Source organism: Drosophila miranda, chromosome 2, assembly GCF_003369915.1.
Source record: "Drosophila miranda strain MSH22 chromosome 2, D.miranda_PacBio2.1, whole genome shotgun sequence".
Classification (NCBI taxonomy): domain Eukaryota; kingdom Metazoa; phylum Arthropoda; class Insecta; order Diptera; family Drosophilidae; genus Drosophila; species Drosophila miranda.
Window position 1 is genome coordinate 3553459 of NC_046675.1, and position 19054 is coordinate 3572512.

General features: G+C 46.6%; 2 protein-coding genes and 1 long non-coding RNA gene across 3 annotated transcripts; all 3 read right to left on the minus strand.

Annotated features, from left to right (window-relative positions):
* Nucleotides 1-187: 187 nt before the first annotated feature.
* Nucleotides 188-645, minus strand: LOC117187347. The gene is made up of 2 exons (XR_004472056.1): nt 540-645; nt 188-476 (listed from the first exon to the last, which is right to left on the minus strand). It is a non-coding gene; the product is annotated as an uncharacterized LOC117187347 (long non-coding RNA).
* Nucleotides 646-3874: 3229 nt separating this feature from the next.
* LOC108157797 (seminase) lies at nt 3875-4963 on the minus strand. Its single transcript, XM_017289990.2, has one exon. The coding sequence runs from the start codon at nt 4882-4884 to the stop codon at nt 3937-3939; it is 948 nt and encodes a 315-aa protein (XP_017145479.1). The 5' UTR covers nt 4885-4963; the 3' UTR covers nt 3875-3936.
* A 17-nt stretch (nt 4964-4980) lies between these two features.
* LOC108157798 lies at nt 4981-5730 on the minus strand. Its single transcript, XM_017289991.2, has one exon. The coding sequence runs from the start codon at nt 5728-5730 to the stop codon at nt 4981-4983; it is 750 nt and encodes a 249-aa protein (XP_017145480.2).
* Nucleotides 5731-19054: the final 13324 nt, after the last annotated feature.

Genomic DNA, 19054 nt, shown 5'->3' on the forward strand with positions numbered 1-19054 from the left:
GTGGCAGTCCCCCTAGCGCTATAGCGTTGTCTCCAGACATGCAATTCCATTTATAACGTAAGTCTCGACATTTGCAACAGCGCCAAGATCTGATTTCACCCTCCCTTCCCCTTGCATTCGGCCTTCGCTCGGTGGCACGTGTGCGGGGTAGTTTAACTTTAATTGATTGCATTAGTATTCAATTACGTCTTGTTCTGCTCCATCTTTAGCTTCCTTTCTTATGCCTTATACTTAAACTTAGACTTATACTTATACCATTAATAATCAGATTAGTGCGGCAGAAATTCTAGTTTGGCCGGAGATGATTGTCTCTAGGCCCTTGGCCGCTAAGTCATCATTTTTATATATAATTTCCAATTATCATAATACGCTTTGTGAAGCCCCAGAAGGGAGGGAGCCAAGTCCTAATGGATATTGAAGCTGCAGGCAGAAAGACATCGCTGAGACACCTCCAGAGGGTTTTTCTGCGTCTCGTTCTGGGTGAAAAAGAATGTGTAACAGGTGTATCGGCTGTGCTCAGGGCCATTAGCTTTCTTCACCTGCAGGCTGACCCGAATTTAACTTATGGCTTGTCCCCGCTCTTGTCGACTTCTACTCAATTAGTTTTTCATTTTGGTCAATGATATCTCTACGCCTACTCTGATTGAAGCCGTCTGGCTGTCCCCGAGCTTCTGCTGCCTCAGCAGTCAAAGGCTGAGCTGACCTTGCCCCAAGGCCCTCTCGAATCAATTCAGGCAATTGCCACACGGCCTTGGGCTGTGGGCTAATTTGATTGATTGGCTTGTGGGGAATGCGAGCGTCTTTCCATATGGCCTCCACTATCATAGCACTTTTGCTGGTGCCCTTTTTGTTCGGCCAAGTCGGGAAATTATCATTTGGCTAATAAATTAAAACGCTTTATTTACGATTTGTGTCTCCTTTGCAGCTGCTTAAATATAAATAACACTCATTATGCGTGTCTCCCGAATACGAGTGTGTGAGTGCCCCTGCCGCGTGGACACATGTGGCATACAAAAGAGCCCCAGCCACGGTGACAGTGGGCCGTGGCACGTAGCGCCCGCTCTGTCGGGTGTGTGGTGCGTTTTGGACTGGGCAAAATGATGCTGTGCGACTTGCGATTTGCTGTGCCCGCAAGAAAAATGTACTCCTAAATCTATGTGAAGTCAGCGGGCGACGTGGCTGGCCTTGGTGGCACGTTGCAAGGCACGTGGTGGCCTCCTCAAAACGTACTCCAGCCTACCACTTAGCCAGGAGCCTCCACTGACGGAGCGTGAAGTTTGTAAAATATGCAATATTATTTTACCTACATTCATTTCTTTTATGTAAATGTTTTTAAACAGTGAGAAGTGTCCTCTTTTTCTCGTGGTGCACTCATCATAATGCCACTCGACTGCAGCTAATTAATAACGCATTAAGCCGTACGACCACTGCCATTACCCTGTCCAGACCTATATAAAGTGTCCTGTTCTGTCCTGTTCAGTCCGTGCAAATTGCATATCCTTTTCAGTGGTGCTCGTCCGCTTAGATTGTCAGTGCTAATTAAGCGATTTGCCTGACTTGCACTCAATTAGAGGGCCGCCTCCGTGTCCGCATCCGCCGACATGCAATTAGCCAAAGGGATTTTAAATTGGGTCTTAGTCTCAGTCTCAGTCTCTGCTTCTGCCCCACCCCCAATCTCAATTCGGGGCCTCCGTTCAATTCATTTGCTCATTTGTCATTTGCGACGGCAGGGGCTGGGTAGGGCAGGTGTAAATGCTTTAAAATTCAGTCAAAATCTCATAAAAGTTTAACAAAGCTGAAGCGAAAGGTAAACAGACTTGAGGAAAATTGCTGGCAATTACATTATTATTTGCATTCGGGGAGTTTCCCCCCGAGCCTCAAGCAAAACTTCGAGTGCCCTAAGTGGTTATGGTTTGGCTGGGCTTGGGGCTGGGGCTGGGGCGAGCGGCCGAGCGACGTGGCCGCTTTCTTATTGAGAAAAATCTTCGACAGAGTCCGAGGGTATTATGGCCATTGCCGGCCGGCTGTTCTCTGGAGTCTGTTTTGTATTGGCGAGGGATCGAAGAGGCGGTGCGCGTGGCTCGGGCCACGCGTATCCATCATTTTTCGACCGTAGTTTCCGTTTCCGTATTTCGTGGCCCTCTCTCTTGACGATTTCCCTCCGGTAGGTGTGAATGTGTGTGCGAGCCCTCCCAGACCCACCACAGACCCCGCGTGCGTGTGGGTTTAAACTTTTCATAAACCTTAAGTGGAAAACTTTTATTTTATACCAGCCTCTGCCATCTTCTGACCCAAATGCTATTGTGGCTGCCGCTGTTGCTGCTGTTTAGGCCACCTATTCGCCTGCCTCGGAAATGGCGCAATATGTAGGCCCGGCGAGTGGTCGCCGGTCGCTGGTCGCCGGCCGCCGTTCGGGATAAAGAAAGTCACGTAAGGCGAAAGTTTCCCGAAATCATTTTAACGCCTTTTGAATTTTTTCACGATAACTTTTTCCCGCAGAGGCGGAAGCGTCCGAAGCGCCTGAAAGGAGGCAATAAAAATTGTCAAACAAATAAATATTTGTGGTGGGTGGGTCGCAGGGGGTGGTTTTGCGGAAGGGATGGTGTGGTGTGCATCTATAGCTCTGGGGAATTCATTTTCGACTCAAATGGAAAACATTTGTTTTATTGTTTTTTATGTTTTATCATCAGACGAATCCGAAAGTCTAAAGTTTTAATAATATTTAAACAACATAGAGAGCGAATCCTTTTTTTTTAATGTGCAAAACCATGTTGTTTGGTTTTTCTTTAATATTAATTTCTATGTACATAAATTTAGTTGTTCGCGTTGACGTTGCCGGCAACATTTTCGACAGGCATCGCTGCATTTTAATGTCAAACGGTGGGCGCGGCTGTTGGAAAAGTCAGAAGCCGATTGGGGACCTAGCCAGGATGCTGGCTTAAATACTCTGCAGTTCGAGGTCACTGTCAAATAATAGGTGATTCTTCTAACAGAGAAACAGAGTAATGCTAATTGGAATATTTGGATAGTTTTTTGGTATAGAAAACTTATGAAACGGAAGACAAATGCAACCAAAACTGACAAATAATATTAATAGGGATACACAGAGATAAAATACAACGAAGGATAAGATAAAAGGTGCATAATAAATAGCCATTAATCAAACACTCCTAGAAGCGCATTTGCAGATCCGTAGAGCCCCAGAGATTTCACTCCTTTCATTATTTCCCGTTTGGTTTTTTAAATGTTTAATTTATTTATGCATGTTGCTTTTTAAATATATTTTGCTGCTGTCCCCTGAAAGTGGTGCTAGTCAAGTGGGTGGAGGAGGTGGTTCTTCGTCCTTGCCGCGCGCCGGACATGTGCATATTTCATGACAAAATTGTATATTTTAGCGCAGAAGCCGATGGTGAAGCTTCGGGTGGTTTTCCCCAGCTTTCGTTCCCTGCCTTTCCCTGCTCTGTTCCTGCTCTGCTCCTCCTGCTTCTACTACTCGTGTTTGGTGTAAATTTCAAGCCAAGAGTAACACCTTTTTCCTGTCATGATGTTTTTAGTGCTTTCGGTATTGTTTGTGCAGACACAAACCCCTTTTTCCCCTATTTTTCCTGACGTTTTTTTCGCGCAAATTTACATACATCATAGTCATTGGAGTTCAGGGCATTTTGATGGCTGCAGTTTAAATTTTTTTTTTAGCCGCAAATTGAAAGAAAATAAAATGTAAAAAAAAAATGTTGTCTGATTTTTGTGGGCAGCGACTTTCAATTTTCCCAGCGACTGACAAAAGGCGGCGTTTTACCCTCTCAATTTTCCAGCTTTTTTCCCATTCGCCTTTCCATGTTTGTTTAGTGAGATTGATTTGATTTGGCCAACCAAATGCAGAGTGCACAGGGGACGTGCTCAATAGATTTATTTCTGATTTGCCATCCTTAAAGCTCTTTAATTGTAGCGCGCGATCATGGTCTGCAGATAGGCCTTGGCCTTGAAAACATTCACATAGAGATCCCCGTTGGTCGCCCCATCCACGCAGCTCGGTCCGTAGATGTTGATGCCACACAACCGCTCGCGGTGCACCAGCGGATCCCCCTTGGTCGTCTGACAGTCCATACGCTTGTTCGAGTTGTGGGCACAAAACATGGACTCTGTGATGTAGGCGTTCTCTACCTTGGCAAAGCTGCTCTTACAAGCCCGGTTGGAGATGATTTGGCTGCGTAGAAAGTGCGGAGACCCCTTCGACATGTGCATGATGATAGTGTCCGCCCGCCTGGGGGGAGCATCACAAAGGGCGACTGTCTGCACTTCAGGCTCCACGACGAATGTTTTTAGCACCATCAAAGCCATATACCGGTCCAGGCCCGAGGAGGGGCCGAGAATTATGCTGCTCACCTCATACAGCGCATTCTGGGTGACCTGTACCTTATAATCCTTTGGCACTGGAGTCTGATTGGGCGGAAAGCACTGCGAAGAGGTCAGGACCAGGCGGTAGGAGATCAGGGCTCCAGTGCAGGGGGTGTTCGAACCCATCGCGTATATCTTAATTAGGAATTTAGTGGCTACTATTGGGCTGGTTCTGGCTATGATGTTGAAAGTTTTGGCGAGCGTCTGCTCCGCGTGGTTAGCTGTGTTTGTGTTGGGGTTCTTGTTGAACTGCCTCTCCAGGTGGGGGGCAAAGATCTCAAGGCTGTCCGCCGCCGTTGTGTTCTCAATCTGTCCACCTTGGGGCCTGTAGGGATGCGGCACCACGTACTCGATGATACGCACTATCTGGTAGGGCTGTCCGCTGCCCGGCATATCTCCTACCATCAACTGGGGAATGGGCTGCTTGGCCGCCTGGTTGGTTGTCACTGAGGTCCAGCAGAGTACGAGCAGCAGGCGCATTGGCAGCATAATGATGAGAGTACTGGCCCATTCCTAACCCAACGACTAGGGGCATACAAAATTACTTTATGGCATTCAAATTTCAATTTCTCACGCCTCAATATCTCAACCTAGCAGCTTCTGTATGAAATGGCTAATCAGAGTTCGTAGTTTATCCAGATCAATATAGAGATCGGCATTTAGGGAGTGTGCACGACAGCGGGATCCATAGACATTCAATCCGCACAGCTGACGGTCCACCAATAAGGCATCTCCCTGTTCTGTGACGCACTTCTCTGGGCTCTGGGAGTTCTGCAGGCACAGCATATTGGGAGTGATGTAGACGCTCTCTTCCTGCAGAAAGGTCAGCTTGCAGGCCTGGTTAGACACGACCTGGCTGTGCCTACGTCCGAAGAAGCTGAGGTCGTTGCTGGCCATCAGCATGGAGGCATTGTCGCCCATCTTAAGGGTCGTGGAGCACAGTCCAATCGGCTGTCCCGGGGCTGCTGTCACCAGGGTGATTAGGATTACCTCGGGGCTGGATCGGAACCACTCAAGTTTAGCCACTGGGTGAGTGCTCCCTCCGCTGGTGAGGATATGCACTTGACTAGAAGGAACTCCTCTCAAGCAGCTGCTGGAGCTGATCACCAGGCGTGGCGCCAACAAGGCCCCACTGCAACGAACGGAGTTCCGAACCTTTAGCTTGACTATGAAGCTGTAATCCTTGACTTGAGAGTCATGCTTCCTCTTGGCAGCGCGTTGCTGCAGTTGCTCCAAGCTTAGCCGTTTGTAGTGGTTGATAATGCGCACGATCTGCTGATTGGAGGGAATCTGATGCCGTGCTTCACCTGCCACTGTTGGGTATATCACATGCATCCTGCAATCCTTGCAGTTCGGAATCCCAGAACCCCATCCGCCGCACAGCCAAAGCCCCAGAAGACAAACAACCAACGAATGCATCGTCCATCGACATCGACTGGTGATGGCTGCCAGCTTACTTTTATTTATGGCACATTTGATGCGCCTGTCAAAGCCGGAAGCTACGCTTCGGTCCACACGACGTATGCGTAATCAAAATGTTGTGCCAAGCAAACTGCAAACACAAACGACAGGCAGTTGACAGTTTTCCAACTGCCTCTGCCCGTTGACCAGGTGTCAGATCTAATGACCAAAAACGCGCCAAACAAATAAACAGGGCAAATGCAATGCGATAGCTTTTGACGCCACTTCATTGGAAGTTGGGAAAGTGTTTGGGAGAACAGAACGGGAACTCTAGAAAAAAGTTTGATAAACTTTTATACCGTGAAAACAAAACACTTAAAACACTACGCAGAACAAATCCTTAGTCAATAATAGAGGAGAAGGAGAGTCACAGAGCTATAAAGTGCTATATATAAAAATTAAAAGGCTAATTTTTGAAGTATTTTAAGTCTCGTAAGATGGTAGGTTTTGCTTTTATTTGTATTACAATTAATATTACTCTACCGGAATTTCAAGGACGTTCGGGAAATGTAGAAATTCTGCGACCGGTAAAGAATCTATTCACAATCTTGTTTCGGTAAGGAATTTCTGAGCCTTACTGCAATCTATATCCCATGTTTCTCCCAAACTGTGGGTGTCTTTCCAGCAATTTGAAAATTGTTTTTGTGCATTTCACTAAATTAAGAAGAATGGTGGTGGCTGCGTCTACTGCTGGACCGATGGGCTGATGGGCCGATGGACCTATGGACCGCTGGCCGCCTCTGCTCATTTGCAGAATTTATGGCTGGCGCTTAAACTGAATTGACAATCAATGGTCTCTGGGAGATGGTCCATGTGCTTTGGCCTAGAGTAGAGAAGGACCCAGACCAAGAGCCTGGCCAGGGACAGAGCTCATAAACAATGCGGCCAATTTACATGCCCAGGGATCGACCGCATGTGTGTGTCGTTCTCTGTATTGTGCATCTGTGTGTGGGGCTGTGTGTGAGTGTGTGTCTGTCGATGTGAATGAGACCTTGCTGTTGCTTTTATTGTTGTCGTTGGAAATGAAAAATTGTCCCTTTGTTGCATATAAAAACAATGGGGCCGAAGAACTTGAAATCAATTTCAAACGTTTTAGGCAAAGCCAATTGATTTATTTGTTGTGTGACTCTCTTTCTCTCTTTCTCTGGCGGGCGATTGTGTGCGTATTTGCTTGGGTGTATCTGTGTGGGAAACACTATTGTTTTGTATTACTTTTGCCTTGAATAAAGCTCTAAGAGCTTACGCTGGCAGGTCTTTGAAATGTGGCACCATTTCCGACCTCGCTATCCCTTTTTGTGTGTGTTCGTGTATTTCCCAAAAACTTAAAGCTTGACCCAAAACAATTAACACTGAGTGCCAAAAGTCAAGGGCTGCCTGCGCAGCTTTCGCTATTTTTTCAGCCTTACACTTGATAAACTTTTTATTGCTTCCAAACAATTTAAAACTGAGAGCTGGCTGAATTACAATAATGCGAAACGAGAGAAGAGTCGTCGGCCAATTGGCAAGACAAACTGCTGCAGCTGCTCGAAGTCGGAGTCGGAGACGGAGACCCACTGGACAGGGACAGAGACAGAGACGAAATTCGAATTGGTAATTGAATAAAAACAACGGGCAATGATGCGACGGACCAAACAAGTCTCCAATGGAGACGCCGAGGGGGGACGGAGCTCCAGTTTAATATAATACTGATACTGTATACCCTCTGTGGTTTCACTGCGTTTGATTGTCCGCTCTCTGACACATATCGCAGTGCAATGGAGCATGAAATAAATGAAGAGGCCATGCCAGGACAGACACCCAACCTCCCAAGGTCTCGAAACCAAAGCCAGAACCCGCTTCCTGATGGTCTTTGGACATTTTTACGCCTTTTATACAGTTGACTGCATAAATTCATGGGATATGGTTACGCATTTTAAACAACGCTTCCTTCAGCTCCAGCTCCTGCTCCTGCTCCTGCTCCTGCTCGTGCTCCTGCTTCTGCCACAGAATTGAATTGGGTTTCGAGTGGGGTGTCGGTGTCTGCCAGCAGATCTTTGTCTCTCTCATCCAGATGAAAAGAATTGGCAAACACTGGCCCTATCTTTATCTTAGGCAGGCTAAACAGATTGTGAAGGCTGCAGATAGCTGCAGCTTAAAGCTGATTCCATGCCACAAAGGGGCATAGCACGGGCTGGTATGGTGCTCCCACTTGTTGCCTTGTTACGGGGGAAGTTTCCTTTTCGGCCCCTGGAGCCCTGCTCATTATTGTGAAATGTTTTGGGCCAAGCTTTAGTTTCAAGTTTGATTTGTTTGCACATGAGCTTTTGACGGGAACGAAGCTGATGGCCGGGGAGGGGGGGATGAGACGGTTTTGCTGGCAGCTAACAAGTTGCAAATTAAGCTAAAACAAGGGGGGAAGGTTGTGGCATAGGGGACGAAGGTTTTGATACCCTTACAGGTTTGATGTTGCTATGGCCACAATGGGATTTATTCAACTGATTTTAAAGCCTTGATCCCTTTTGAGTATGGGTTGAATTTTCTTTGAATCAATGGTCGTCGACCAATCTTTGATATTAAAGCTATACAGGATCGGAGAAGCTTCCTTGGTGGCGTTGCAAAATTGTGATCCAAATCGTAATACCCTCTGCCGCCAGGGAATGCTATGTATTTTGGCAAATGTGCAAGAGTGGGAGGGTGGGAAACAGATACAAATACATGCATGTAAACGAGCATAAAAACCGCACAGCCAAACGCACTAACAAGCAGCAGTAATCAGTGTGGCAGCAACAAAAGTTGAGGAGAGTCGCCTGTAGCAGGCGGAGTTGCATAGAGAGGAAATTACATGCACAGGAGTTGAAACAATAGCTGGAGAGTCTGCTGGCACAGGCTGCTCATCATCATTGTCATCATCATCATCATCGTCATCAGGAGAAGCAACACCAGCAAGACCAACAACACCATCGACACTCCCCTCCCCCACCCAAGGGCTATTGACCCAATTTTTGGGACAAACAATGGACCCGTAGAAAAGAAATCACAAAAGCCGAGCCAAATCTCGGGCCCGAGCCAAAAACCACTTGACAATCCCGGCCAGGACTCTGGTCTCTGGTCTCTGTCTCTGGACTCTGTCGCTGGGGCAGTGTGCCAAATGCTTGGCTATGAGCAATGTGTGTTTACCACTGGCCAGAGTAGAGTCGCCTCCGACGCCCCGCGGCGCCCACTGATTTCCGCTTTCCCATTGGCAGGGCGACAGGCGACAAAACAAGTGAAAGTTTATTACATCTTCGCCAGCACCCCGCCTCGCCACCTCGCCGCCCCGACGCTCCAGAGAACGCATCCTCAGACAAACGAAAATCAATAAAATGCAATTGGAAGGCAAATGACCCATATAACCCTCAGCTCTCAGCTCTCAGTCCCCCAAGTCCACAGTGCACAGTGCAGCCATGGCGGATAACCAGACCAGTCCATGGCCCAGGCCTGCGGCAAGGAGCAGGCAAGTAGCTTGCCAGCCTGCGGCTGAGCGTAATTGTGCCAAATTATAAATTATTTCGAATTTGCCATGGAGCAAACGGGGCTCCAGAGGCTCCAAGGATGAAAGGGGATACGACCCGCCATTGCCTGCAATTAATTTTGTGCAGCGCCAATTGAATGGCGAATGGAGAATGGCGAAGGAGGTCTGGAGCAGAGAGTGGAAAGTGGAGTGTGGAGTGTGGAGTGTGGAGAGTGGAGAGTGGGGCCCTGAAGCAGTGGTGAGGGTCTGCCTGTGGGGCAGAGGCTAAGCGCATAATTTAAATTTCTAATTAACAGTCAAATAAATTGTGCCAGCTGCCAGCATCGTGGCTATTGAGCCGTGCCAAGTGATTTTATGGCTAAAATGCTCATTAAATTAACGGCAATTTGCTGCCCCCGACAAGCTGCAAAGTGCAACGGGGCAGCAAGGAAGCTGGCATCCTCTGCGGCGTCCTCGAAACGGAATGCACTCTTTAGCATCATTTGTTTTTCTGATTGCACCGCCAGATTGAAAGAGTTTTGCGTTTATTTATTCACCTGCCAATAGAGTTTAAGGATGGTTTAGGGCCACAAAACAAATCTCCCTTCAATCGCATTTGAAAGGGGCGCTCAATGGAACTCCTCTATGGCTAATTAGAGCCGCACACATGGCGTATGTGCTCTTTTTTTGTGGATTCGGAATGTGTCAAAGGGCACGGACTAGAGCGCCCCGAAGCCTGTGCAGCAAATGTAATGGCATTTCTTATCAGCACAGCATTGGACTTGAGCATTATCATCTTGTTTTTTTTTTGTCCTGCATGTTTAGCGGGGCGTGTCGCTTCTGTAGCTTTGGCACCGGCTGTGCGCTCAGCAAAAACATTCAATTAGTTTGATTTACACTTTTCAAAATGTTGCCACTCAGCCAGCCGTACCTCCCGCGCTTCTCCGTCTATCCGCTGTGCCCTGAGTCCTGTGCTGCCTTTGTGCGACTGTTGGCATTTCCGTTTCCGCTGTTTAACAAGTGACTTTTGGCAACAACAACAGCAAAAGGAACGGGAGGGAGCATCACTCTGCCAAAACCGTGTACGCTCTTGCGTGCCAAAAACTGCGGCGCTTGATGCCGCTCAAGGCACTTGCTCCGGAATCCCATCGCCCATCTCCAATCTCCCAGTTCCTGCTCCAGTTCTTACGGCTGCTCCCCCATGCCGTGGCCCCATGCCCCATCCCTTGAACGGAAACAGTTTGCTGCGCGCCTGCCTCAATATTAGTTTGGGGCGGCTGCAAAACGCTTCCGGCAGCCAAGTGCTGTTGTTGGACGAGCTTCGCCTCTGCAGCCAGCCAGGGCTGTTCGATGATTTTTCAATTTGCATTTAACACAGAGCGGGAATGTCAAAGACTAAATTGAAATGGCAAAAGTCTGTGCTGTGTGCCGAGAGCACAACTGAACCGAACCGAACAGAAACTTATAATCGTATGCAGCATGCACTCACACGGAGAGCCTTGAGGAGACCAGAGTCGGCACGGGATCATGATTCAGAATCAGAATCAGACTTAGAGCCAGGCTTTTACTCGTTGACTTGGCTTTCAATTAGGTAATTGGGAGGCGGTGGCCGTCCAAGTACGAGCACGAGCACGAGCACGGGAAGTACTCTTACCAAGATGAAGGTCCAGAGTGCACGTGGCTGAAATGTAAACCAAGTACATGCTGATGCTGTGTCATGTGTAAGCGGGGGCCCATTTAATATGGTCAAAGTTATATTCTCAAATTAAATGCACGCCAAAGGGGGGGACGGGGATGGGATGGATGCATGGGAGATGGGGCATGTCAACTTCATTTGTTGAATGGCATAAGTTATCAACGAAATTGCAGTAAAGCTCTGACCCCAAGCAAATTGCGTTGGCGCCCCTTTTAACTTTATCTTGCATTCGGAAAGCCCCATGCATCCCCATCACCCCCTGCCGCCCAGAACCCATTGCCAAGTGGCCAGGACCCCTTTTCCAACCAATTCGTTCCATTTCATTTCACTTACACACCCTCGGACAAACGTATACGTACGGACAACCTATAATCTGCACGTCAGCTTCCACACGAATATGTACACTGAGAAAAAGAGCAATAGTTCTTGAAGATCAAAGGGATGGTTTTACAGTTGAAATACGTATAATTATAATTAATGGATTTTACCTGGATTGGAAAGAAGATGATTCTTGAATGACCCCTTCGATGATTTTTTAGTTAAAAAATACGATCGTCTCTTTAAATATTTAAACCTTTTTTTAATGGAATACATGCAACCTCCATCATCATTTTCTCCATTGACAGATAAATTGGTTTCTATTTTCTCGGAGTGCACATGTGTTTGCCTTCATTTCAATCTTTTGCCACTTAACAAATGCTCACGCCAGTGAGCCCCCCAAGGGGTGAGAGGGGCTGTGGGGTATGTGGGGCTGGAAAACATCACCCCAGTGAATGAGAAAGAGAGAGTGCATAAGTTTAATTTTATTATACGAAAACAATGCAACAAGCAAGGACATACCATGGAGCAATGCAAAAGGCAGCTGCCAACAATATGGCAATTTGCACAAAGGATTTAGCGATGCATTTAGAAGCCAATAAAAAGAAGTTAGCAGGCAAATTGTGTGTGTGGATAAAAGTAGCTGAACAATCAGCAGTTGACGCCTGACGACGACTCGAGTGGCTGCTGGAATCGATGGGGTATATATACGGATTCCATCACCCTCAATGGTGCAGCACGGAAACCCTACAATCGTGGCATAAACTTCTGATTCTTTGAATAATTTTCAAGCTTGGCTGTGGCAGCTGCATATCCATTGGATTTTTTCCAATAAAACATGATGTACGCTGTCAGTTCTGAGAGTTATTGAATTCTAGAATATACATATATTGGCCAGAGATTTTTATTTATATTTTTAGGAGTTTGGTTTAGTTCATTTCGCGCTGAATATATGCATAGCCTCAGAGGTCGCTGTCTCTTGCAGTTTTTAAAAGTGAATTCATTGGGAAATCGATGCACAGCAGAATAGCTTCAATTTTGCATTAATATGACAACATTTAGCTGACGATATGGATATTTTACGGACTGCTTTAATCAGGCAGGCAGGCAGGCAGTCGGTCGCTTCACCAAGAGTCCCGGCGGTGTCGGTAGTCCCTGGGCAACTTCACTCGTAATTTGCCATAAAATAAGCATAAATTGGATCAATTTACGAAAAGCTCTGTTACAAATGCACAGTGGAGGAGCGGTAGGAGCCACTGAGGAGGTAGCGAGCCCACAATAAGGACGCTGCCATATACAGTTACAGCTAGAGCTACAGCTACAGATACAGCAGTTGTCAACCCCAAGCCCAACCCCAACCCGACCAGAGTTCCATATCAAAGGAGAATGACTGCGACTGCCGCCTGGTAATGGCCATCGCCATCGCCATCCCCAACGCAAGGATGTAGCGGTGGAGGAGCTGCCTGCTGACAGCCCTGTGGTTTCTGTCACGCGCATTGAATCTGAAGACTCGGTTGCATTTCACTTGATGGTCCTCTCCCACTTGTCGTCATCGCTGTCATTGCAGTTGGAGGAGCAGTCGCAGGAGCAGAAGGCTTCCGAGTCTGAGTCCGAGTCCGAGCAGTCGTCGTCATCTTGCTGCTTAATGTCAACTCTTGGCATTTTGTCTTAGTTGCCACATAAAAAAATTGAATTTATGATAGGTCCTTTCAGTCTTTTGGTCTTTTGGTCTCTGGGTGTTTTCGCTTTTGTGCTGGCCACGCAGATTTCGCACCGATTGCTTTTGGCCTGGCTCAGCAACTCAATTCCATGGTAACTCCTCTCCGCTGCTGCTGATTTTATTCCAACATTTTCCTGCCACGCTATCCAAATTTCAAGTGAATTTCGCATTTTTCAATCTAAAATTTCATTAATTCTGAACACTGGATCAGGGACTGAAACCAGGAGGTAGGTAGGGTAGGGAGCACCCGCTGTGCTGACCAAACACTCAGTCAGCTGGCTCATTATTTTTAGTAGTTGCCTCGCTGCATGTTTATAATGCGGCTGTACATTTGGTTTTTAGTAATTTCGGATTTCCCCGGCTATTAGCCAGTGCGTTCCCTCTCCCTCTCTCTCTCTCTCTCTCCGTGGGACTCCCTCAATATATATTTTTGGGGTCTCGGTTTGTGGGTTTGTTTACTGGTCGACGACTGTATTGCCATGAGCCGTGCCCAGACCAGAGACTACTACTTTAATGATGTTGTTTTCTTCGAATTTTCGGTTCCAGCTCTAGTTCCAGTTTATTTATGCAGCCATGTGTGTATGTGTGCCGCGGCTTGTTTACCATGCATTGCATTATATAATTTCAGTTTGAAAAATCAACATGTGGCACTGGTACTGGCTCCGGCACTGGCTGCTGTTCCTGCTCCTGCTGGTCATGGTTGCCTTTGCCACATGCGGCTGTGGGAAACATTTTGTATGGCATAGCATATCGCACGGCTCGGTTATTGAGTTCATGTTTGTGTGTTTGCATATTCGGAAATGCCATATAAAGAGGGGGGGAGGGGACAGAGAGCGTATCCAGCCATACACCGTGTGCGAAATATAAATGAATTTGTTTAGTCGAAGCGCGTTGAGTTTTTGGTGCCATTCAAAATATGGTCCTGTTCTTTGGTCCTGCTGCAAGGTTCGGCATGGCAGGGCAGGGCAGGGCAGGGCAGGGCAGGGCAGGGCAGGGCAGGGCACTGCCAGGCAGCCACCAAAAATTTCATATTCATAATTTAATTAAATTAACATTTTGTTGAATTATGTACTTACATGACTGTGGCATAAAATATGGTTTAGGCAGGGCACGGCCTGTGCACGCCCCAAGGGATTAAGGTCCCTCATTTTGCAACGGGGAAAAACCCACATAATATTTGCGATGAGTGCAACAGACCAGAAAACCCATATGCTAGAGGGAGAGAGAGTTGGACAGAGGAGTACTAGATGGAGACCTCATTTAGATGATCTTCTAATGGTCTGATGGACTACGCACGTCCACAAAGCAATCTTCTTGAATCAATGGAAACACTATTTACCTTCGGATTTGACAGATCTAACAGATCAGGTTTTCCCAAACAATAGGTATCGTTTGCCGTAGAAAGTGAAGGCCAAAACAGAGGCAACCGTGTCATTGTCAACCCACAAAAGCTTGAAAGCAAGTTGTTAAATTACTCAAGACATGGCTGGGATTTGTTTATCTGTGAATTTCTTTGTGGGATTGTAGACTCGCACACACACTCACCTGACCATTGTCCTGCCGAGAGATAGAGAGAGGGAGAGGTGGGATATGGTAGTGAAAAGGACCATGGCTTGTCACTTGTAGCAATTTGAAGTTTACAGGGTCACTGGGGACCTGGGGACCTGAGGACCTGCTCCTCCTGCTCGCCCATAAAAGACAGCAAAAACTTAAAGACAATGGCAGGCGAACGTAACAAAAACGTAATCTACTCAACAACTTACTTTGCTTACACGGATCGAACCGAGGAGGAGGAGGAGTAGGAGGATGCGGAGACAGCCCCCAAGGATGGGCACCAGAAATCAGTGTAAGTGTGTTTGTGTGTATCTGTGTCTTGGTTATTGTCTTGGGCATCGCTGACTGGCTTCTTCGATTCGAGGACGACATACGACAAGTTTTTCAAATAAAACCAATACAGGACCAGAACCAGGGCGAGGGCGGGGGCGACACACTTAAGTATGGACAAATAACAAACTAAATAAAATGCCAAAGACACCAGCCCGAGGGGGCCTTGAATTGGCCCGGCCAACAGCAATAACGGTTGGGGAGCAGCAGAGATGGGTCTTAGCCAGGGCTATATGAAAATCAGCTTTGGCTTTGCATGTGCACAAAAAAAAGAGAGAATGTTACTTAATTTTTGGTCTTGTTTTTCGGATTTCATTTTTGCATACAGCATCAAAGTTTTTGCTACTTGAAAATGTGAAGCAGATAAAAATAATGGAAAAGTTTTGCTTGCTTTTTTTTTGGGACAGGGCAGGGCAGGGCAGAGCAGGGGCTGGGTCGGAGTCGAGAGTCTATATAGACTACGAGTAATATGCTACGCTTCTCCGTTTTGTGCAGCAGCTGCAGCGGACTTAAGGTGGCATCTACTTAAAGTTCAACTTTGGCTTAAGCTGCCACTGCCACTGCCACTGCCACTGCTGCAGTTGCAATTTCATGTGAGTGGGCTGGCTTTGGTTGTGGGTGTGACACACACCTTCGGTGGCAAGGCCATTTTATTTATTGCCCTGCCAGGCCGGCACTTCTCGGTGCCACAGGGCATTGCTTCCACTCAAGTGCTTAGCCTCAGCCAGTGGCTCAGTTTTTCCTCGGACCTGCATAATACCCCACTAACTGCAAACTTTACAGATAATAATCAGTCCCGGTCACCTTTGGTTAATATTCAATGAGAATGGCGATTCGCAATTTAAGCAGCTTAGGTCCGCGCGTGACATAGTTAATCGGATTAAACGGTTGGGGCGTTTAGTGGGCGGCCTGCGGACATTTTCGATTTGAACTGAAGTTAAATCAAAGTTTCTCTGATCAGAGATGGCACAAATTAGCAGGCTGCAACGACGACAAAATTAAGCATGATTTTCTTGATTTTTTTCGATAGTTTATTACGATCTTTACATTAAATATTCGATAAAAATCGCTGTTTTCTTTGCAATAAGCAATCTGTAGTTCCATTTAAGCCAGCCTCAGGCACAGGCACAACTGGTATAGAGTGCAGAAATGTAGTCCCGTCCATCCCTCTGACGTGCCCTGAATATGCAGGCATTACCAACACCTAGGCCACATTCAGGGACCGCTCCCTACTGGGAGCTCGGGATCTTCTCCTGGAATGCAAATGCAACACAATGTTGCCGGTGCCACAATGGCAACTAATCAGCTTTTTGCGAAACATGCGCGTGTTGCCGTTGCCTCCGGGGGTAATGGAATGATTTGGGTCTGGATTTGCCTGCCATTCTCCCTGAAACTTTTCAGTTGTTTCACTTCGGGGAGTAGAGCGCAGTAGTGCATACTTGTGCCGACTCACCGACTGGCCTCGCCTTGCCTCGAAAGAGGTAGGGCACTGAACCATTTAGAGGGGGGGGTGTACCTACCCCCTTAACACTATCCTGTGGAACACTACGAGTATACCCACCTTAACCGCCCTGCACCACTCGTGGCTGTGATTTATTTACCGTTGAAATTATCTTGTTTTGCGGTTTGATGCATCGCATTGCCAAAGTAACTTTATTTTGCACTCGAAACCTTTTTGCACTGCACCGCGCACAGATAAAAATTTACGTTTCGTTTCGGCTTTCATTTTCTTTTTCAGCTCCTGCTGCTCCTGGTGGTTTTTTTCCTCCTCTGCCTCGGCACTTTGTGTTGCTAACTTTTCAACTAACGTCGACTTGGGTGAAAATTGACTTTGGTGCGAACTGCGAACTGGGAAATGGGTGATGGGAGATGGGATCTCCATCTCCACCTACAACCACTATCCTAGGCGTTCTTTTAGTGCATAAAACTTTTGTGTTAGACTATCAATATTTGCGCCTGTGTGGGCTATGGGGCGATGGATGGCCAACATCCATTCCTTGTTCCGTGGCTCTCGGACTGTTTATCTAGCTGCAGTTTGAAGTTTTGTGCATGCTGCGGCCAAGGATTGAGCTCGGAGCTCACTGCTCACTGCCCGGTGCTTGGCAAAAACGCAACACTTTAGTTTAATTGGTAACCAGGCGGATTGTGTACATTTTTAAGTAAGAGTTAATATTTAAGTGCGGGCCAAGTTTTGCTAATTTGACACTTGAATTCGCCAGCTTGGACACTGCACCTGAAAGCTCTGTAAACATTTTCAGTTGGAGGTTCTATTTGGCCCGTGGTTTCGGTGGTTTGAGGCGACCCACAGACATGGAAATCCAATATCAGAGCCAGCCACACATCACAATCACACTTGCACTCTGCCCATTTTCACACAGCGAGAGTCGTGAGGGGAAGCCCAGGGCTAACCCAAGTAATGCTTTTGCGGGGATTTTCCCTCCACTTTTCCGGGATGCTAATGTGTGTGTGACACTGTGTGTTTGTCATGCTTAAATGGCTTACACAATTATAATAATCCTGCCGTGCATTCAGCCAGCCACCAAATGGAGCCAACGGCGGACACAGCCACTGCCACTGCCACTGTCCCATGGAGCAGACACAAATTTTCGTTTTTTGTTTTATTTTAACACTGAGAGAAAAGCAGTGCGAGAAGAGCAGTGCAGAATGAGTCTTGGCCAAGCGGTGGGTGGAGTTCGGTGCTCTCTCCCATACTTCAACCAGACCTGCGAGACTGTACCTATTCTATTCGTAGTCAGTTTTCCCTCAGTGTGGTCTCTAAATTGTGAACAATGGTCGTTCATTTTAATGGTCTTGCTGTTAAAGCTGTCAACTCTATTTACAAGTCTTCAAACATCAATTGTTTATATTTCCAAAAACCAAATCATCAGAGATTAACGACATTAAATATTGCATTGTGTTTTAATGGTTATTTTTGCATCTCAATTGAATGTGATGCAGCCCATTGTCGTTGGAGATTGTTTGCTAACTATTTTTGTTTGTAATTTATTTGAAAATTGAATATAAATTATTTACTAAAAAAGCATTAAAACAGCAGGAAAATACACGGACAGACAGCCAGACGGAGAGCGGGATGCCAGGGTATAGAACAAAGACTGAAACAGGGACACGGACACCGAGACGGACACGGACATGGTTGTGTAATTTTAATTAAAACAAACAAACGAACAAATATACTATGGTGAGAACTGCATGATCGGTGCTTACACATGTATAAATATATATGTATGTATATGTGGTATGGTATATAATATGTGCAGCATAGAAGCCAGGACTGATTATATTTCAGCCGCATCGTACAACTTTTGGCCATAATTGTAGGAGGGTGCCGTTTGTTGGTCTGTTTGTTTGCTGTAGCTGTCATTATAAATTTCATTTCAGCCAGAACGGAAGTCTGTGTGTCTGCGTGGGCGGGCTTACCAGTTTTAATGAGGTGATAATGGTAGTTCTGGTGGCAGGGCCTACCGACGTACTATTTGCAAATCAATAATGTATTTAAGTAAGCCCATGAAGAAACGATTGTAGCGTAAGTCCATGGCGGTATTTCATATGCCATAACTTGACCACCTTCGAGCACCTTTGACGGAGTCACAGGTCAGTGCAGATGACGGGTTTGACGGCTATGACGGCTATGATGATGTATATGACGATAATCACGAAGTTGGTTGTTCGTATTTGCGTATTAGTCCAAATTCAATAATAATACGAAATGCAACACAGAAACTAATTGCAATTTGCATGTATGTACAACAGTAACAGCAAAACACACAACTGTTTATTGAGTTACTTCGTAATTACAATGGCCATGCCGCACCGTCCCAAACATTGTTCCAATTTTTGGTCCAAGGCCCCCAAGGGGTAGGACATGGCGACCGTACACAGTCCTATGGCCGTCCTATGGCTCCTGGAAGTGCAATCAATGGGCAATGGGCTATAATTCGAATGTGCACGAATGTGCCAGGAAATCAACACAAAAACCGCAAATTCGACTAACAATTCAAAAGCCAGAAGCTGCTATTCGAAATTAGTTGTAATCGGATGGCAAGTCTTTTTTATGTAGTCCTCAAAAGGCACGGCCAAGTATCCCCCATTC